The sequence below is a fragment of the Coloeus monedula genome (genome assembly GCF_965178545.1).
Source record: "Coloeus monedula genome assembly, chromosome: 5".
NCBI classification, from domain to species: Eukaryota; Metazoa; Chordata; class Aves; order Passeriformes; family Corvidae; genus Coloeus; species Coloeus monedula.
Genome location: NC_138785.1, coordinates 16342400 through 16362773, shown reverse-complemented (window position 1 = coordinate 16362773; position 20374 = coordinate 16342400). Strand labels below are relative to the sequence as shown.

The 20374-nt window shown below is 36.7% G+C and overlaps 1 protein-coding gene across 1 annotated transcript in view; it reads right to left on the bottom strand.

The window, feature by feature from the left end:
* The window catches only part of TTC29 (tetratricopeptide repeat domain 29), a gene marked incomplete at both ends in the record, with an annotated part of 116525 nt that overhangs the window by 82742 nt on the left and 13409 nt on the right, over positions 1 to 20374 (bottom strand). The window contains 2 exon segments of the mRNA XM_082281276.1: positions 5090 to 5275; positions 14911 to 15134. Of these exon segments, the coding sequence (XP_082137402.1) occupies positions 5090 to 5275; positions 14911 to 15134 (410 nt within the window).

Sequence of the window (20374 nt, the reverse complement as noted above, 5' to 3'; positions counted from 1 at the left end):
CACTCAAATATTGCAATGATGTTAAGAACCTATACAAAACAATACTAGACATTGTGTTTGTCAGTGCACTCACACTGTTTCTTCTGCAGGATATAACAGTGTAAACCTCAAGTTGACAATTCAGCAGAAAGTTAATAATAATATAGTCTGTCATAAACTATGATTATAAGCTTACTCTCTGAAATGCAGAAAGTTGTACGCATTTATAATGACTGATATTACTTCTGAAAATGTATTCAAAGCACAGGAAGAAAAGCATTTATTTTAAAACTCGTATTTCCAAAAAGAAATCGCAAAAGCCTGTGCTTACTTGGACAACAAGTAATTCTGCAGTTTATGTGAGAAAAATGTGTTAGGTCATTGCATTTTCAGTGTCCGTAAAGTGACATCAGCACATTAAAGAGCTATTAAAAAAAAGTAACAAATGAGCAACTATAGTAAAATAATGAGTAACTAAAGTAATAAAATGACTTATTATCAGCCCTCTGAGGAAAGACAAACTAGGGAGCACAGCTAATTGAACAGTATCATAATACGAACACTCCTACAATAATCAATGAATGCTTCAGACCTTATTTTACAGGCAGACTATTTTAGAGAAGAGGTTAAAAATCTCATTCTGTGAAGAAAGGCCATTATAATCATGCTTGCTCCAAGCAGAATGTTCCATTTGTATCTGTAGCAGCCTACTCACTTATTATTGTTTTCTTTCCCTTACTGGCAGCTACTAATGGCCTGCATCCAAATATCATGACTGAAGTCTACACCACTGACACCTCAAATATTTAGCTTTGAAGATTAATGAACATAAGGTTATATCCAGCCTTTAGGACAGGGACCAGGCTGAAAGTCAAAGAACTTTAAATTTGATTACACAAAAATTACCCAGCAAATTTATTGATTTTCTTCCAAGGCAAACAACAATCTTTACAAGTCCATGTTTAACTTTATACTCCCAAGCAATCAGTCCTAAGCATATATAGACAGCTTCCTTTCCCAAGTAATGAAAAATACACTACTGGATGAGAGAACTGAAAAGAACTGGGACCAGATGTTTACATTTAGTCCCTTAGATACACTCCCATAGAAGTGGGTATCTGGCTAATTTGGTTCAAAAATTAATTACAAAATTGTAAATAACTAAAACAAACCCATAAAAATGGCAGAATTAAAATTTTATTTATAACACCATGAATATTGATGCAATATTATACAATGCCAAGCCAACATCTGCTCTTACACTTTTTCTCCAGTCAAAACTCACCCTTGGATCAATTTTTCACCCTTGGAAATAAAAAGAGCATGGAATACATCTGCTATTTTTTTTCCTCAGCAGTCCCTCAAAGCAAATCCTATGCTTACTCTCTCAGCTTCCTTATTTTTTTACCTCTCTCTCTCTATGGAAAGAAAATACTTGCAACAGACAGACCCCATAGATTCAGTGGAGCTTTACCCTGGGCAGTAAAAATCCACTTTGCTTTATCTCCCTTTACTAAGGTTAATAAGAAGCTTCTCTTCTAAAAGTTTCTAATATTCTTCAGCAGGAAAATAAAATTTCTGCTCCTCTGATCATCTCAGGCTATTTCATAACTTTACTTACGTGCTTTTGTGGTGGGCCTCAAGATATCTAAGTATTTAACAACTTTTGCTTAAGACATCATAAAAGTAGAAAATGTTTTCTTCTAGGCAGTGCTTAGATAACAGTAGTGAGTCACACTCAGAGCCTTCAAAATTACAAGTAGATACAAATGGTTGCTTGTCTGCACCTTCTTAAAATTTTATTTTTTAGTAACTCAAGGATCAAGTGAAAAGATTGCAAAAAAAATTAAAATCCAGCAATTTTTCAGCAATTTTATTCTACTGAATAAGAAGTAGATAACCTAACTAAGCATTTTTCATCCCAAGTAAAAATGATTTGGTTGTGACCGGCTGGGCTTTAAGCAACTGCTATCTTATCAACTGGGAAACCTGATTTTGATCAACTTCATTTCCTAGAACAAAACAACACTGGAGTAAGTAAGTAATTGTCCTGGGTTGCAGTGTATTCTGTTACCATCCTCATGAACTGTTGAAATCAGGTGGGGCAGTGTTTCCTTGCCTCCTCCCCCAGACTATCTTTCTGTTAATGGCCCATCATTGTCCTGCCACATGACTCAGAGATAACTCCCTCCGGACTATCTTCTGTTAATGAGCCCAATCAACACTTGGCCTCATGACTCATTACCCCATTGTGAGATGCTCCACCCAGAGGGAGGAACCAAGCATCCCAGCGTGGATATAAGCTGAGGCTGAACACCAGAGACAAAGCTTTTCCACTGGATTTCCAGAGGACAGGAGCTACACAGCCACCACTGGGCCTTCTGAGGAGGAGCAGACCCTTCTACCAACACCAACCTGACTAACAGGGTGCCAGGTTGTATCCTAACTCTGTCAGTTTAACCCAGTGTTATCCGCTTTTATTGTTTTTTTCTTTCCCCCTCCTTTTATTTCCCTATTAAATTGTTATTCTGACTTGGTGTCTCCCACTAGTTTGTTTTCAAACTAGTACAGTAATCAATCAGGTTATTACCAAGCATTTAAAGAAAACATGAAAATATTATAGCTAATGTCAATATCTCAAGAGTGGATATCATCAAGCCAATCTTCCATTTAAGTTAATAAATTCCTTTCTCACTGTTGTATAACTTCTGTGTAAAGCATTAGGGAAACACAGTTCACCTGCAGCTGCTGTCAGGTGAGTGCAAATTAGTTAGGAAATCCTACCTAGACCTTCATTATCAGTAGTTCACTGTGAGTGTGGAAAAAGATGTTGAGCTTTTGATGGGATATCCTTCCTTCTTGGACCAGGGTAAAAGAGCAGAGGAGGCTGCTGTTCTGCTGAGTTCTTTATTTCATAGTCTCATAGCTTTCTTGAAGGCAGAGTCCAAAGGGGGTTACATGATAAAGCCAAGCAGCAGCAGCAACAGCAGGCAAAAACAGTTTCTTCTATATGCTCCATATATTTTTTCTCACAGAAATGTGGATTATATTTGTTAATTGACCAATAAGATTAACACACGATTCTAGTTTTACTTTTCTTAACCTATTCTGGTCTAATTCTAACAGTTGTAAGTCTTACACAAGTGTTACATAGGTATTACACAGATTTGCATATACAGTTTCTATCAGTTCTTATGGCTTATGTGAACATTTTGTCTAAAAAATGTGAACAGTATAATTCTATTTATATTTTGTTTAAAGTAAAAAATTCTGCGAAAAGGTAACACTGCTGCAGCAAGAACTGCATTTAAGGTCTCTGCTACAGCTTTTTAACGTTTAAGGCACTTAGCATATATTTCTACTAAAAGTTAAAAATCTATATTTCTATTTCATTTTGGTGTGGCTTCATGTATCTCATCTTGTCCAAAGGTTTTAATTCAATCCCTGGGCTTTGGCTTCCCTCTGGGCCTGAGTCCAGAGGAGCTTTCACTCCAACAAAAAGGTATTTAGTGTGGTTCCACAGGTGCCTCCCCTATGTCCAGTTTATTACTTAGTGTTTTCATTAAGGATTTGATTTACAGGATAGAAAAATACTTTTAAATGTTCTAATTATATCAAACCAGGAAGAAGAGAAAGCATGCTGAAGGGTAACTTCAGAAATCAAAACAATCCTGACAATTTCTAGAAACCACCACCAAAACACAGGATGCAACAAACTGCATTTAGGTACAATTAACTGGAGACCTTAGAACAGGACAGGTAGTTAACAGATCTTCAGAAAATAACTTGGAGATTACTGAAGGTCATGAACTATCAGTATGCAACCAATGCTGAAATATAGAAAGTAGATGTCATACCTACAATCACAAATAAAAATACCATGTGTAAGAAAAGTAATCCTTCCATTTTACTGATTATTGGTATGTGCTCAAGTTTTAAAACTGAATCCAGGTCTGGGTGTTGCAGGCAATAAAAATAAGGCAACAGTTCACAGGAAACAGTGTGAATGACCAGTAGTCCAGAAAGATGTGAGGAAATATAAAAAAGGTGTGATGTGTCAGCTGTAAGAGAACAAGAGGAAAAAATAGGACAGCACCCTTTCAATTAAAAAAAAAAAAAAAAAAAAAGAAAGGCTGCAGGCTTTTGCTGGGAAATTGGGCCATCTTTCCACACCCATTCTGTCAGAAATTTAATAGAATTAAACTATTTCCACAAAATATTTCAATTTCTGTGACTTTTTTTTTTTTTTTTTTTTTTTAAGTGAAGCCACTTTATATGAGAAACCAGCCACAAGTTGAATTCAGAGTTGGAATTGTTTGAACCCACAGTCAAGTTTATAAACAAAACCATAGTGGCTACACAAATCACATATTTTAAGCAATAGTTAGGCATGCAGTACACTTACAAATTAGACCTGGAAGACAGGCTTTATTCAATTACTTGAGGCTCACTTACTGCTTGTCTTCTCACAACATGAAAGGATTTTATGCAAACAGAGGAAAACAGTTCTTTTATACTCAGACTGCTATCCACACACAAACCCCTCTGCCATGAAAGGGAATATATGCTTTTAAAGACAGAAACAGGGTTCATTTTGATATAAGAAAGCAATATTGTTTACAGTGAGAACAACTGTTCACTGCAACAGGCTCCCCAGGGATGTGGTAGAGTCCCCATCACTGGAGGTTTTTAAGATGCAATTGACAGGGTGCTAAAATAACCTCATTTAGGCTCTCTTTCCATGAAAGGTTGGATCAGATGATCTGTCAAGGTCCCTCAGAGCCAGGGTTGTTCTATGATTCTAGTTATTTCTATTAATATCCCCTAATTTCAGAGACTCACAGTTTAAGGATGTGTATGGAGACATGGAGCTTGTGGTGAGGTCTAAGTCTGAAGCCAACACCAATGTGGCAGTCACATACGGACAAAGAGGGTGTCACTTGCAGTCAAGAGAACCAAGAATGTAATTTTAAAAAGAACACAAAAATACAGGCTGTTTATCTAAGTGTAAATTGGAAGCAGGATTAAACTTAACAGAATTACATGTCTACAGACCTTTTAATTCAGCCCAGATGCCATCCAATGCAGCTTTATGATGTCAGTGACTTACCTCGTTCTTCATTGATGAGGCCCATGTTTACATATGCTTGTGCTTTTCTCTTCCCACCATCAATTTCTACTAACTGAGCAGTGTTAAAGCTTTGCTCATAAAAGTAGTTACTTAACCATTTGTCCTCAGGCTCATTGAAAAAGCAGGCCAAGCTAAGCTGGTTATCATACACCTCCTCATAGTGCCCTTTAAAAACAAAAATCACAATAAAAATATCAGATTATCATCAGTGTTCAGAAATTTTGCATGCTATAGCAATAACCATATAATGAAAATTACAAGCTATTTATATTTCCACCATTCAAATGCCATCAAGTTCTGCTATGTGTCCACTCAGAGAAATATAAGAGGAAAATTATAGCCTTACGAATTAGGCACAATTGAAAACATATTTTTGTTCTCATTTCTGTGTGCAAAACCAAAAGTTGGTTCAATAAAACACACAGAACCTGGATAAAACACTGGCTAGTCAAAAGAGAAGTCAGAGTGAGACTGGAGAAGCATTCGTCTGAGCCATGTGGCCCTGAAAAGGCCCAAGAGCTTTCCAACCTTAGGCCTCTAATGTAGCAACTGTGTTGATGGAGATAAAGGACCAAAAAGAACACTCTGCAAACACACTCCATTAATTCATATAGTTTTAAGCGTTCAAAGTATGGCTAACAAGAAAGGCTTTGAGTTTTCATGTATATTCCCATGTTTAGTACCTTAGCACTCTTAGAAATCATGGACAAATTGAAATTGTACACCTTCCCCTAAAAAACCCACCACAGTTCACCAAAGTATGGTTCTCAGAACAAATGTGGAGAGCAGGGGAGACTCAAAGTCACAGATTTTCTCTGTGGCCTGAAGTTTGGATTACACTGTTTATCATCTCAGACAGCTGATGAACACACATCATCCCTAAAATTTACAAAAAACCTGCAAGTGCTAAATCGAAGTACCACTACAAAATTATCCACAAATATATTATTCACAATTTCAAGTTACAGAATAACAGTTTCTACAGAAATAGTTATTTCCCTTAGAAAAGCACCTTTAAAAAAATCCACAGGGTCCCTTCCTTGAAATATTCCAAAACTTTACTAATTTGGAGTAGAAATCTAAAACTTTCCTGACAAATCCTGTCGTACTGTTTCTCCCTAAAGAGAATTAGAAAGATCTATTCCTCATAAGATGCTGAAAAATCTATGAGATAATAACGCACAGCATGAGCCTCTATGTTTCATGGCTAAAATAAATTAATTTTCTCTGCAAACTCTGCTCATGCCAGATGTGAAACTGAATAATTAGCTAAACTTCCATTGCATATTTGGTGAGCTACTAAGTGTGTTTGTGGCTGTTAAATGAATGTGAGCCAAATAGCCAGCTCTAAAAGGAATTTCCATGTAGTTGGGTAAAGAAGGAGTTAAGAAGCACAGGTCTTGCAGCAGGTGAGAGACTGTTTGGTTAAGCTGGATGTGTGAACAGAACTGCTTTGCTTTTGGGAATTCTGCAATTTATAAGCTTTGCTCAAAATAGAGAGAAAAGGAAGCAAAGAAAAATACCCTCTTAATTCTGGGTCTGGAGCACCACACAGAAATCAAGTGGAAAAAAATAAATCTTTTTAGTGTAGGCAAGATCTCGAAGTCCAGACCTTCCCAAGTGTTTTAAAACTACGATAACCATATGAAAACACTTCGATCAAAAGATGCAGTTAAATTCTCCTCTTCTGCTATCTACAAGAAGAATTGGGGGAAATCCAGCTTCCAAAAGGATGAGCTTAGTGACTGTAAATTGTTACCATCTATGCAAGTCACTTGCACTATTTGGAACACACAGCAACAATTAAACAAATACTTTATATTCATCACTAAACCACACAAGAGGGTTTTGTCAGTTTCATCTCTAGTATGTTGTGTCTCAAAATTATAAATTACAAATGATCTAATTGAAGAAATGTAAATCTCTCATTCTCTCTGTTGTCATGACTGTTATTTGACTTCAGGATATCTTGATAAAGCTCTTCAGTGTGTTGCACAACACAGCAAGAACTTTATTCTGTCTTTTGAAAAAGCCATGCTACCACCTAATGCTGTCTGCAGACTTCAAGATGTTTATCTATGACTTGTTTCTCCTCCTTTTTTCCTCCATCTTGGTCATTTCAGAGAACACTGTCTGAATTCTCCCTGCCTAAAGTTTTTTGAAATCAAGCTGAAACATTTCCCCCATTCTTGAACACTCTCTGGTTTTGTCTTTTGATTCAAAAACTCATTCCTCTAATCGTAAATAACACTTTTTTGTTGTTGTTGCTGGTGTTATTTTATTTATTATTTTCATTTCCTGTTTATTTTCTCAGTTTTCTCTTCTATGAAGTAGTAACCTCAGATTTCTACCTTTTTAATAATTCCCATTAAAAATATACAACATTATGATTTTGAAGCAGTCTGTATATATATACATACCTTTCTATTTCTAGTATTTTAAAAGAGATAACATGCCTTCCAACACGAGTGATTTACAATCTCTTTAAAATCACAAAACAGAAATAGCTCAGAAATTACATTTAGGTTATCATCTCATCATTTGCATCTAAGGTTTTATACCAAAACACCAGCTTAAGTTTCAAAATTCAGCTTTGAGAGGAATAATTATCAATATACAGACTTTATATATTCCTAATCTGAACATTCTTCATGGCTGAGAGTTTTCATGCCTTTTGTTTCCCCTCAAGACAGAAAAAAGTACATCTTAGGTGCCTCTTTTTCAGAATATCTCAGAGTGTAAATCATATAAAACCTATTCATACATTAGAAATTAAGACCTTTTTTGGTAAAACAGCCTCAAAAAAAAATCTGCAAATGATTCTGGCATGTAAGTAACAAAACTGGGTTGGGCTTAATATACCTATATTCATCTGAATGCATGTGGAATATATATATGTTTCTAACAGATATATTTATACATCTGTATAACATCATTACCTATCACACATATCAACATTATTTTTATACTAAATCTGAGACACAGCACTGTACCAGCTACTAAGAAGAAAATTAATTCTATCCTAGCCAAAACCAGGCCAACACACACAGACAAAGTTGAGACTCAGCTGGGATTCATCCAAACTAACCAATTTAGATATGAATAGGAGTTACCTAGGATCCCTTTCCTTTCAGTGAAGAAAAGCAGATACTTCTTGGCTGAGATTTATCTCACCCTGACTTAAACAACTCAGCACAAGGGAGGGCTTTTAGAGATCATCTCAGATGTAGAGGCAGAGCTTCCCACAATTACAAGCACACAACCACATGAGCAGAGAAATACAAGACCTAATTATAACCACTAACATGAAGATAACAATACACATTATATATAGATCACAGCTAAGGGAAAATGAACTAGGAGGATACCAGAGGATACATACAAAAGGTTGCAATAACACAGAAAGAGAAAGGTAATTGGATAATCATTGAATACCCACACACTGGATATAGATTTGCTCCTTTGAAATCATTGCTACGAAGTATCATGGCACTTATAAGACATAAAATTACGCAAATAACTTCAGGTAGTGCCCTACGAATCCCAAAGGATGGAAGTGACCTGAGGCGGACTCCAGCTCCTGCCACAGCTTTGATTGAATGAACTTTAATGTGACCCTCTGATGACGATCCTGCCAGTGCATAACAATGAGAAGTGCACAAAGACAACCATTTCTCTGTCATTGTCTTGGACAGTAGCTGACCAGATATGCTGGCCATAAAATAAACCCCTAAACCCCAGGCTTTTAAAAGTCATATTGTCTTCTGGATTCAAAGTCTGAGCTACCAATCAAGAAGTTAATTGATGTTATTCTGAGAGTGGCAAAGCTAGTGTTTTAGACCTAGTGAAAGTGAACTTTTACCTCCCCAAGAGAAGAATACTGGAATAGTAAATACTCTCTTCTATAAAATCCCCAAGAAGTAGTTCAGATATTCAAGGTTTGAACTCTGATTTTGCAGAGTAAGTTCTCTACAACTGATAATAGAATACAAGTACACAAGTCATCTTTATGTATCTATTGATCAAAAAAATGAAAAACAACTTCCGAATTGAGTGTCTATGTACAAAAACAAAGTATTCCTATCAAACCTTGCTGAGATCATTCTGTTTAACAGAGATTAAAAAAAAGTCCCTTCAGCTTGAGCTTAAGCATTAAACCCCATATATTAAGCACACAGGGTATCTGTATCAGGATCTCTTTAGGCGCACCTTAGCTGTCAAGCAACATCTCCCCTCATCGTGCTCAAGCCATAGACCCTGATCAGCCCACTGAACAATACCTTTGCTCCTGGGCTCTTCCCAGGACCTATTCCCTTAGCAGGCATGTGCATGGAACAGAGGATCACTCAAATCCACGTCTGCATGTTTGCTGTGCTCAGCTAGACAACTACTAAGTAGTGCAGTGCAAGGGATAGTGAGGTGCAGTTTGAGTATGAGAACCCCAACAGAGCTAAAAGAAGAGAAAAGAAACACACAGGTCAGCAAGCCATCCCAGTGTGACTCAAGTACAACTTGGTGCCACACCTCTATGATCTCCTTTGTGACAGGATGCAGTGGAAGAAAGGAAAAGTACAGTAATGGTCTTTAGAGAACAGATGAAAACATCATGAAGAGATCCTGGCTTGGTGTTTCCCTTGAAGAATAAAAAGGGCAGCTGTTCCATTTTCCATTAACAAGAACTCGCGCCGATTTTTAAACTACAGGTATCGGAAAGAAAATTTTCAACATCCAGTTATGACTCAGTATTTTCTACTCAAAAAGCCACCAGTCAGTCCTTTGTTCCTGCCAGACAAAGGCCATGTGGAAACTTTTCAAGAGCTGTTAACACTCATCCTCCACTTCAGTTAGCTGTTTAAAGTGTGTATGACTGGATTATAACTGACTCTTGAAGACACAAAGGAGTGGCCTAAGGTCAATTAAGTCACTCGGAGTAATTTTTTACGTCAGAATGAGACATTATTAATGCTGAAAGTTTCATTTTTCTTTCACCAGAAAGATCAAAATCCATGACTTAATAGCAAGACAGCTGCTGGCGTGAAGAACACACAGAGAAAGATCCAGGGTGGAGGTTGATGGATCAAGAAAAAGCAGAAACTGCAGTAGAATATGGTGCTGCAATCAGTTATTTCCACCTGAATCTATACATGGCAAGGAATCAGTCCCTTTCAATTGTTCAGAAAAAAGATGCCTCTACACCCACAGGTAGAGGACCACCCAGCCATCCTTTTTTCCAGAGAGTTTATTCATAAATGGATAAACTTTTTTCCTGAATGTTTAGCCATAAGTCCACAAATGAAGCAAGTGAAAATGTGAGTTGCAAGCATGATGACACTAAGTTTCAGGCAGGGTCTGTTTCCTAGAGTCTACACAGAGCACACCACTCCCAACACTGCCAGGTACACAAAGGGAAAACGCTTAATGAATGTACCATCAATGCAAAAATGCTAAGGAAATGGTCAGGGTATAATTTTACTGGGTAAAGGAAAAATCCAGCTAATGATAATAATATAAAGCAATTAATTGGTAATCTGGAATGCTAAAGGGGGACTCCAAGCTACTGCAATGAAAACATACTACAGAAACTTTCTAAAAAGTGCTGCTTCTGTTGAAGTCAATGGTAGTTCTACAAGTGGATGTATTTCGAGATGGCTCTGCTTCTTTCCTGGACAGAATCACTTCAACTTTTTATAAGACAATTACAAAATAATAAAATCTTCCACTGGTGTCCAGCAACTGCTGCATTTTTTCCTATGATAAAATACTAAGTAGGGAATAACAAACCTGCTTAGAAAATAAAACAGTGTTCCTTTGCCCAGCCCCTAAAAAGCAAACAAAACTATGTCTCATCCAAGCAAATATTAAAAGAAGGTTTGGTATGTTATACTTTTTTCTTTTAATGCATAACCTCTTTCCATATTTTTTTTTCAAAATAGCATGGGCAATATGTTTATTGCAATGTTTCTAGCCCAAGTCTAAGGCATAAGTGTGAAATCTTACAGAAAAACTTTCTATTGTAAAATGCTAAACTCTGTTTTCAACCTTAAGTATATTAGACAAAGACTTTCCAGGGCCAGCACATCAAATACTCACGCTTTCTTCATATAATTTATGAAAAGACATCTTTTACAAAAAAAGCTAATGATAACTCATACTGTCAGAATTTTTCTCTACATTGAAGTGAGGGAAATGAAGCCAAGTTGTCACTTCTTTCTAATTGTATGTGTCTGGTAATGTCTAGAACAAAGGTCAGCAGCCTGCAGCACATGCACAAATTCAGCATTTAGCACACAGCATAGCACAAAGGTTGAGTGGGGTCAGGAACCAGGAGCAGGTGGAATCTCAGAAAGGCAACAGTTCCCACGTTTTAACTCCTAGTTTCCAGCAGCTGCTCCAGTGATCAGCTGATAAGCAGTGTCTTGCCCTTTTGAAGGCATGTTCATACCCACGGATTCCATCCTCTGGCTTTGGCACAGAGATCTCTACTACAGTGCTGACTGCCCAACACGTGTTGCAGCCACTGAGCTGTGGCATTTTCCCTGGTTTTGCATTCCTGCTCTGGCAAAGCAGAGTTAACAGCTGGGACATCTCTTCCTTTAATTGTTCTTGAGCTGAAACTTGCTTTGCATTCCTTTCAACTACTACAAGCAAACCATCTCACTCTAGCAAGTACTGATATATACAAAATATAACTTGCCTTTTGAAGGAACCCCCAGCATTTCCATATACATGCCAAGAAATCACTGTATACACCAAATGCTGAGCTGTGCAGATCCATTACTCTGGCATTTATCCTCCATTCTTCTGTAAAAAGCCCTTCAACTATACATTAAACAGCTAAACTACCTCCTTTTTTTCCCCTAAGCTCCTGAAACCAGAACTAGTAAAAAAAAAAAAAAAAAAAAATTCATCCAGGATGAAGGAACATCAAAGAAAAATTAATACCCCCCCCCTCCAATTTTGAAATCAGAAACATTTACTTTACTTGTCTAAAGAAGACAAGATAAAAATACAGTCAAGCATTTCCAGTACTTCCGCCAGTGCTTCTAGAATAATGCAGAACTAGGGGCAAAATAACTCCATCAGTCATTTTTCTGAGAAGCTGCAAGGATTAACATTCCCTCTCTATTTTTTAAATACTTGGGAGATATTCAAATGCAACAAAAATGAGTTTAAGATGGACAGAAAAAAGTTATTTTCTTTGCACAATGTTGTAAATGTAAAATGTTGGTAATAGGCAATAAGAGAAAAAAGACAATACCTATATGATTTGAAGTTCAACCAAAATTTTCCATTAAAAATGAACACAGAGGGAACCTTTACTGCTGTGTGTAAAGGTAATGAGTCTGTACAGTGTAATGCTGGTAAACAAAATGTTACTATTTTCAAACCCAGCAGTAAAGAAAGTAATTGCTTTTTGATATCAGCCTGCACATTGTGTCAGATGGCTCAGTTCTAGGAAATAGCTTACATCCAGCATGGTAGTGTCCTAGAACTATAAACTATTAATATTTTCCACCAATAAATATGAAAACTGAATGTGTACATAGCTTGCTCTGTATACTACAGTAAGTATCATAAAAGTCTAAAATTAGAAGTTCTAAGTTACACTCATAACTAAGACAGCAATAGTCTATGATCCAAAAAGCAGGTGAAAAAAATTAAATAACAAATAAGAAAATGATTTGCTGAATTAGTAAGTGAAGTTTTGTTTTCCACATACCACTTCAAACCCCAACACTTCATGATACTTAAATTCATCAAAAAACGTACAAGTCATGAATTTTTTACTGTAATTATTTATACCTGCTATCTCTTTCTCAGCACAATCATTACCTGAGATAGGTAGAATTTCAGCCAACCTTATATTAGCAACATCAACCATGCTATAAACTCTCACAGTTTGCTGACCCAAATATTACTTTCACCCTTTTAAGCTTGAACTGTGGCAGCTGAAGAGCAAATGCAGGTCAGCTGCTGTTGTGGCTGCTACATCATGGTAAGTTCCAGCTGAGGTGAACTGCTGAACGATTCTTAAATGGTGTCAACCGGAGTTGTCAGGAGATCATAAGCCAGAGCCCCAAGCAATTTGATCAGAATCAGAGAGTAACTGGATTAGCAGAACTACTGAATTAGTGTTTGATGAGCTGCACAATTCATGTGAATCTTCACTGCACGGCTGGCTCTCAGACCTGCAACATGAATTACCATCCATCCCTTCATGCACCAGGCAACTCAAACCTCATTTTATACAAACATTTGTGCAAAGGTTTGCATTGAAACTGGTGAAAAAAATCAAAACTATGCCCTGATCTAGCAATTCAATAAAGATGCGTGCCAACTCTTATTTCTCATTATTTTTCCTTCTTTCATTTTAATTAACAGGCAAAGTTGGGAGATATTCTCTCCCAGAGGCAAGGTGCAATCAGGCAGCTGGTGGTAGTACCTTGTCTCTGGGAGAGGTGAAAGACTTACTGAGCCCAGCACACAAGGAATGCCAGGTTCAGTGAGAGAAAGGCAGGAACTGCACATTTGGCAATGCCTTGCCTCTCTGTGAGCCTGTTTGCCACCTAGGCTGTCACACATCAGTCTGTAACACTGAAAAAGATCATGCACGGAAGGCAGGCAAACTGTTCTCCTCAAGTGGCCGCAGGGAGCAGGCCTATCGAGATAAGCCATGTCCAGTACTTTTTGACCATCAGATATTGGCACAATGCTTCTGTCAGGGCAGTCCAAGCCTCAAACTTCTCTCTTAAACTCTGCAAGCTACAGGGGTGCCTATTCAGGTTTTAGTCATACTCCAGGCAAAGCTGAAGATTCCTTCCAATCATGGTTGGCTGGACTTCCTGTCAAGAATTATAGTGAATTAAATAAAGAAACACAACTTTTGGCTTTCATGGCAAATATAAAATAAACATTTAAAATTAACATTTTTTGAAGTGCCAAAAGGGTTTCTTTTGCTGTTCCTTCTCTGAAATGAAGTTGCCTGTTTCTAAATTTCAGCCAAAAAGCTTAGATTCCAAACTCACAAGCTTTACTGTAGATTTTCATATTTGTAATGATCAAAATGCAACTTGATACAACTACAGTGACATCAACTCAGCTATGAAACAGGATTACAGTTAAAGCTTTATCTGCCTCCATCCCTATAATTATTCCAATGGAGAAAGATGGAGTAAGTGATGTTACTATTTATAGTAAAAGGAAATGATAAATATGAGCGCTTAGTGAATAGCAGGCAATAGACAAACTACAGTAATTTGGAGTTATGTCTTCACTAATATCTAGTAATTCACAGGTGGCATGTTACATCTGTGTGCTGTATTTTATTTGACATGTTCACAATCTTTTTTAAGTCAGTCACAAATCCAAACACAGTTAGCAGACAGGGTATTTAATAAAAACAGATTTATAAAACTGTTACTGTGTGAAACAGCATTTCACCTATTAAATTTTTCTAATACATAACCAGCTAGTCAAATCAATAGAGGAAGAAAAACAATAAATAATGAAACTATGAGAAAATAATTGAGATGTTATCAAAGCTATAAATACATCAAACATTTCTGATGATATCAAAATGCACTCTGCATGTTTTTCCCTTTTTTTTTCTTCACAAAACCTCTCCTGATATCTTCAGCTCCTAATCATTTATTCTATAAATACAGCTCAGTTGACTAAGGCTGCAATGTGCTGAGATGCAGTAACGTTTCAAATTCATACATGAAACAATTTGGAAGCTTCCCCCAGGCACTGGCGGCTGCGGCTCCTGCTGCTCTGCTACCCACAATCCCCCCATTTACCTGCTCGCCGGGCTGCCTCAGCCCTGGTCAGGAAGTGGTAAAGCTGATCCAGCTTATCAGGCTGCTCCTCCAGGGACTTCTCATGCCATATGGCTGACCCAGGCCCTGCAGCCTCCCTCAAGGCATTCCACTTCTGGATCAGAGTGAGGAGCTCAGAGAAGGACTTGTGATAACCCCGGCGCAGCATGTCTATGCAGATGTTCTTCTTGTATGAATTCCTGTAACTGGGAATAAGAAAGGGAGATTTTAAGCCTTTAAACCTGTATTCTGTTCTCCACCTTACCAAATAAGTGCAGATAACTACAACAGCTTTCAAGAAGAGACCTCTGCAGTTCAGCAGCAGGGAGTGGGTATTATTTCTCCTGCTCAAAAAGAGATCTGCTAAAATATGATTGCAAATGCCATACCCTAGGGAAGCAAACATGGCAATAATGAATAAATACCAATATATACATTGAAAACACGTTAAAAAATACACTGGCATTCTTTAGCTGGTATTTGGTTAAAAAGGTTGACTGATGGGAACCACCCCCCCCTCCCACCCCGTGTTTACATTAGTTCATGAAAACACAATGAACTCTTAGTTTGCTTTAAGACAGTGCACGGGGAAAATTGAGGCACATTCCACATGTCAAAACAATGCACATGTTGTTATAAATATATTGTTATATATAACGTTGTTACTATGTGTTACACATATGTTGTTATATGTCAGTTATATGTATATGTTGTTTTATATATATACACATTAAATAGTTTTGTTGTAGGACAGGATGGCTTGATTTAAAAATGTCAAACAAATGCTATGCCAGAAACACAATCATTAGATACTATTTTGCTTCTGTTTAGCATACAACTTCAGCTGGTTTGCTGACACAAAAGTTTGTTAATTTCTCCCTAATTTTACAATCAAATGATGCTATGAAGAATTTTTATTGAAGTTATTGCCTTAATAAACTCTGATAAGATGTACATATCAAAAAGTTGTGTAAGCAAATACTCTCAAGTGGTAATAAACCTTTTGAAGTATTATTTATGGAAATAATAAAAATATTTCTTTTATATGGCAGGAAACAATCATTGTGTCCTATTCTGGAGAAAACTATGAGTCCAATGGGACTGCAACACAAAGGTACAGATAAAGGTAAAGGCCTGCAGGGATGGGTGTCCAGTGTGGGAAAACAAACCTTTATCCCAGTAACGGCAAGGACCAAGATGTGTTACCTTCATCTGGTATATTCCATTAAGTTTCCAAACTGTTTTCAAGACTGTCCTTTTAGATTAAAATCCATTTAAATTCAAATTATCTCAGCTTTGAAATAAATATGGAATTCTGAAAACTGAGATTTATAGTGTATGTAATAAATTCAGGTGTAAAAAATAATAGCTGAATGAGACTAATACCTGGAGCCTAAAAAGAGCTATTGCAATGCTTTAACAATGTTGATAAGATGGAAGTGATGTGAAAAACTTCTTAGCTAGATATCAGTGATATGGACAATGAAATAGCAATGTAAGATGTAGGAAGCAAATAATCTGCATTATTTCATATTTGACATAATTAAAATCTCTTACTACATATATGCACATTAATCCTTCACCTGTATTTTTCACATTTCAGTTGCAGAACTGAGCATAAAAATATTAAATAATCCTGATATGATTTAGACCAGACAGTACTGAATTTCTGTTTAATATAAAGATAGTTTTTTTGAGATTGAAAATCACACATTGCTCACACAGATAAGGGAAAAGATATAACTATTCTGCACCAGAAAATATTTGCAATATTTATCTTAGAAAAATAAATGACAAATATGTTTAAACATTTTAGTTTTAATTTGCTAGAACATGCTATATTTGACATATACCAAATGTACAGTATATAGCTTCAAAATACTGTAAAGATACTATGCTAATACCATGCAATGTATTCTCTTTTTTTTATATGGCATACCTTTTTCTTTCCTGTTTAAAAATTCTATGTAATTAAAAAAAACCCTGAAGAGTATAGGTAAAAAATTCCTACCAACTTCCAAAGGCCTAGGAGTGAATCCTATAGTAATGTAACTCAGAGAAGTGGAATAACAATCTGCATAGCAGGCACACACACATATCTATTTATTTATACAATGTGATCTATATATGTTTGTATGTGTGCATGCATTAGATCATTAGATGTACTGGAAGTAAGCAAGGAAGTAGTGCTAAAAGGTATCAGCAGTCACTACCCAAAATGTCATTCAAGTAATTTTTAACACTCACTGCACGCTCACTGAGCATAAAACAAATATTCCTAGAAACAGAAAAACTGTGTCCATGTAACACGTTATTTTCTGTAGACTGATGTATTTTAGTTGAAGTCAAAGCACATTTTCCCCACAAGAAAGCATTATTAGCAAGCAAACCAATACCGGAAAACAAAGCACATAGTACAACATGTCAGTTTTAAAAATCAGTGTCAAGAGTGTTTTAATAAATCCCATCCCAATTAATCAAGAAATTGAAATAATGCTGAAGTAATCCTACTGTGCTGAGCACATTTTTTTCTGAGGCAAAGAGGACTGATTTTAGCACACAAGCAATGAAGCTATCTACTGTAAAGCCCTTCAAACTTAGTGGCATAAAAATAAAAGTAATCTCGGTTATAATACATAAAACACACAATAATAATACTATTGTTTCCTTAAGTTGCTGTAATATACGAGCCACAAGTGACTGATCACACACAAACAATAAAATAGGGCAAGAGATTAATGGTATTATGGAGATAAATGCTATTTGTATCACCTAAAAGAGTTTGACACTGCAATGAATTCTAAAATTGTTACAGTTATCGAAGTGCTTCCAGGTGAAAATTCCAGTGTCCTTTTTTCCCACCATCAAACAGTTCTTTTGAACAGAGGTGTGGCATAGGTGATAGCAGTAAAGTTTTCGTGATACCTTGACATAAACTATAAATCCTCAATCCTTAAAATCCATTCCATCCTGCTTTTTATGATGTTGTGCAGCATGCAAAATCCAAGGTTATATTTTAGATAACCCAAGATTAGTTGATTTCTAATGTCAGTATCAAAATGTGTTACCTAAGGCTCCTTCCAACTCAGGATATGCTCTCACTCTATGATTTATTTTATAAAATCCCACTGTTAACATTAGTGTAGTGTGTTTCTATATTAATAAGCAACCTTACACTAAACACTTTGAACCTTACTACCTAATAAATTATGATTTATTGCTAAACAAGCGAGTTAGTTTTTCTGCATTCGCCCGCGCCGACTTGAGGTTTCCTTTGAACAATTATGTTATTTCCAGGAGCGAAATGAGAAAAGACTGTCCTTTGCTCGGAGCGGAGCCGTTCACGGGTTTTAATGGTCTCTGGGGGCATCTGCTGGAAATGTGGGAAACTGCAGGCAGGATGCGCGGATCCCGGCGCAGAACAAAGGCCTCCGGCCGTACCCCGGCACAGGGCGAGGGGCCACCAAGGCGCTCGTCTGGCCCGCACGGTCGCCTGCAAGCCATGGAATGTATCGGACCAGAGCGAGCAGAAAGCTCTGTAATGTCAGCCGGGTTTCATTTTAAAACTGACTGTGGCGTGACTGCAAACCCAAAGTCCTCCCTCTCCTAGGGTGATCATGAGATCACGCCAGAGAAAAAGGTTTCAGATGGATTTTTTCAAAGCAAACTATTTTTTAATGACATCTGGAGCATCTCTATGTATTTATGGTTAAAACAAAGATACCAACGAATCTGGTTTTAGTATAAAGCAGAATTGGTTTGGGTTTTTTAATCCATGAAACTCAACAGATGAGAACTACAGCACTTAACACAAAGCCAGGTGATGCTGAGAATCCCCTGTTCCTCTGCCCATGCACGCATTTCTGTCATTGCTGAAACCCTGTGATGTTGCTAAATGTTTATTTACACAGGCTGTGCAGTGAGTTCCAGGTGGATCTGATTCCACACCAGCAGTTACTGTGATGCAGTGTTGTATTAGAAAGTGCTGAAAAACTCTGTGAGCTTCTGAGAGTGTCTGTGTCATGACAGGTGTTGTGTGTCACAGGAGTTTTCAGCACCAAATAAGTAACAACCAAATGTTAAAGTTGCCATTTTAGTGGCACCATGGTACATGGGATGATTTTGTGCTGTGTAATATCACACGGGTGGAAGGAGCTACTTATTGAATGTGGATCTGTGAGCTTGAAAAGACATTGCTGTTGCTAACACTGGGCTTAATTTAAGCGCACCCAGATATTGCTACAGGCATTTCAATTTTTTACTAAATTATACATCTATTTCACTAATTTTCTTATATGGATTTCTTTTTGTATTATCATTGCTATTACAAAATGATATAGAGTCATGCTGAGAAATCACAGGAATCTCATTCACTGCCTTTACCAGTGCAAAAATAATAAATAGTAAACCTTCAGTGAGATTAATGAAATTACACTGTTGTTCCAGTCTCAAGGACTTTTCTGTGTTATGGTATTGCACTTTTACAAGACCCTTAAGCAATGCTGGGAGATCAGCACAGCACCACACAATGTTCCCTTTAACTTAAATTCCTCCACGATAAGGCTATTTGCATTCTACCCTTCACACTGAAAGACAGGACAGAGAAAGGAAATTAAGAGGCCAAAAGCCAGGTACTGGTGTTAGAAATAATCAAAATAGTCAGTATAGCGTAACAGAATAATTCATCAGGAGCTTAATTCTCCATGCCTGCTGTCTGATGTGGTCAATTACAGACATGCAAAGTAAGTCCAAAAGACTACTATTTTCAGATGGCAAATGAATATATATATAAAAATACATATTTTTAATATCGTTTCATATACTTAGATTTTGTATGTCTTAATTAGTACTTCCAGTTAATTCCAGCTGCTGATTACAATACAAGTAGCTGTATTGTACTGTAGAAATCCCATTTTGTAAAGAACAAAATGGCATGGCTTAAACAACAATAGTATATGAAATATTAAAGTGTACTTCTAGTGTAAAATAATTACTCTACCAATTATTATAATGTTTAAAAACTGTATTCAAATAGGTTTCATCCACTTGGGATTTCCTTCTGCAGTTGGTAAATCAATGACTGATATAACTGCCTTAGATAAGCATCACAAAATTATGAAAAAATAATCAAGATATATTTGCTTAAGTTTATTTAAACAAATTTATTTTACTCTCCCCCCATTTCCTGTCTATAACTCTACAAGAAAATTAAAATTACATAAAGTATGTGAACGCTAAGCCACTTTTTGTTTAACCTATATGCAAAAAACCACAGTATAAACATAGGGATATGAGAATTTCCTCCCTAAGATTTGAAAAATATATGCATTAAGTAAAAAAAAATATAGTACATAAACCACAAAAAAGCCAAATATGCTGTAAGAATTTGTAAGTTCAGGCTGCTCTAGGAACTGAAAGAGGAATTACTTAATTGTAGCTGGGCAGC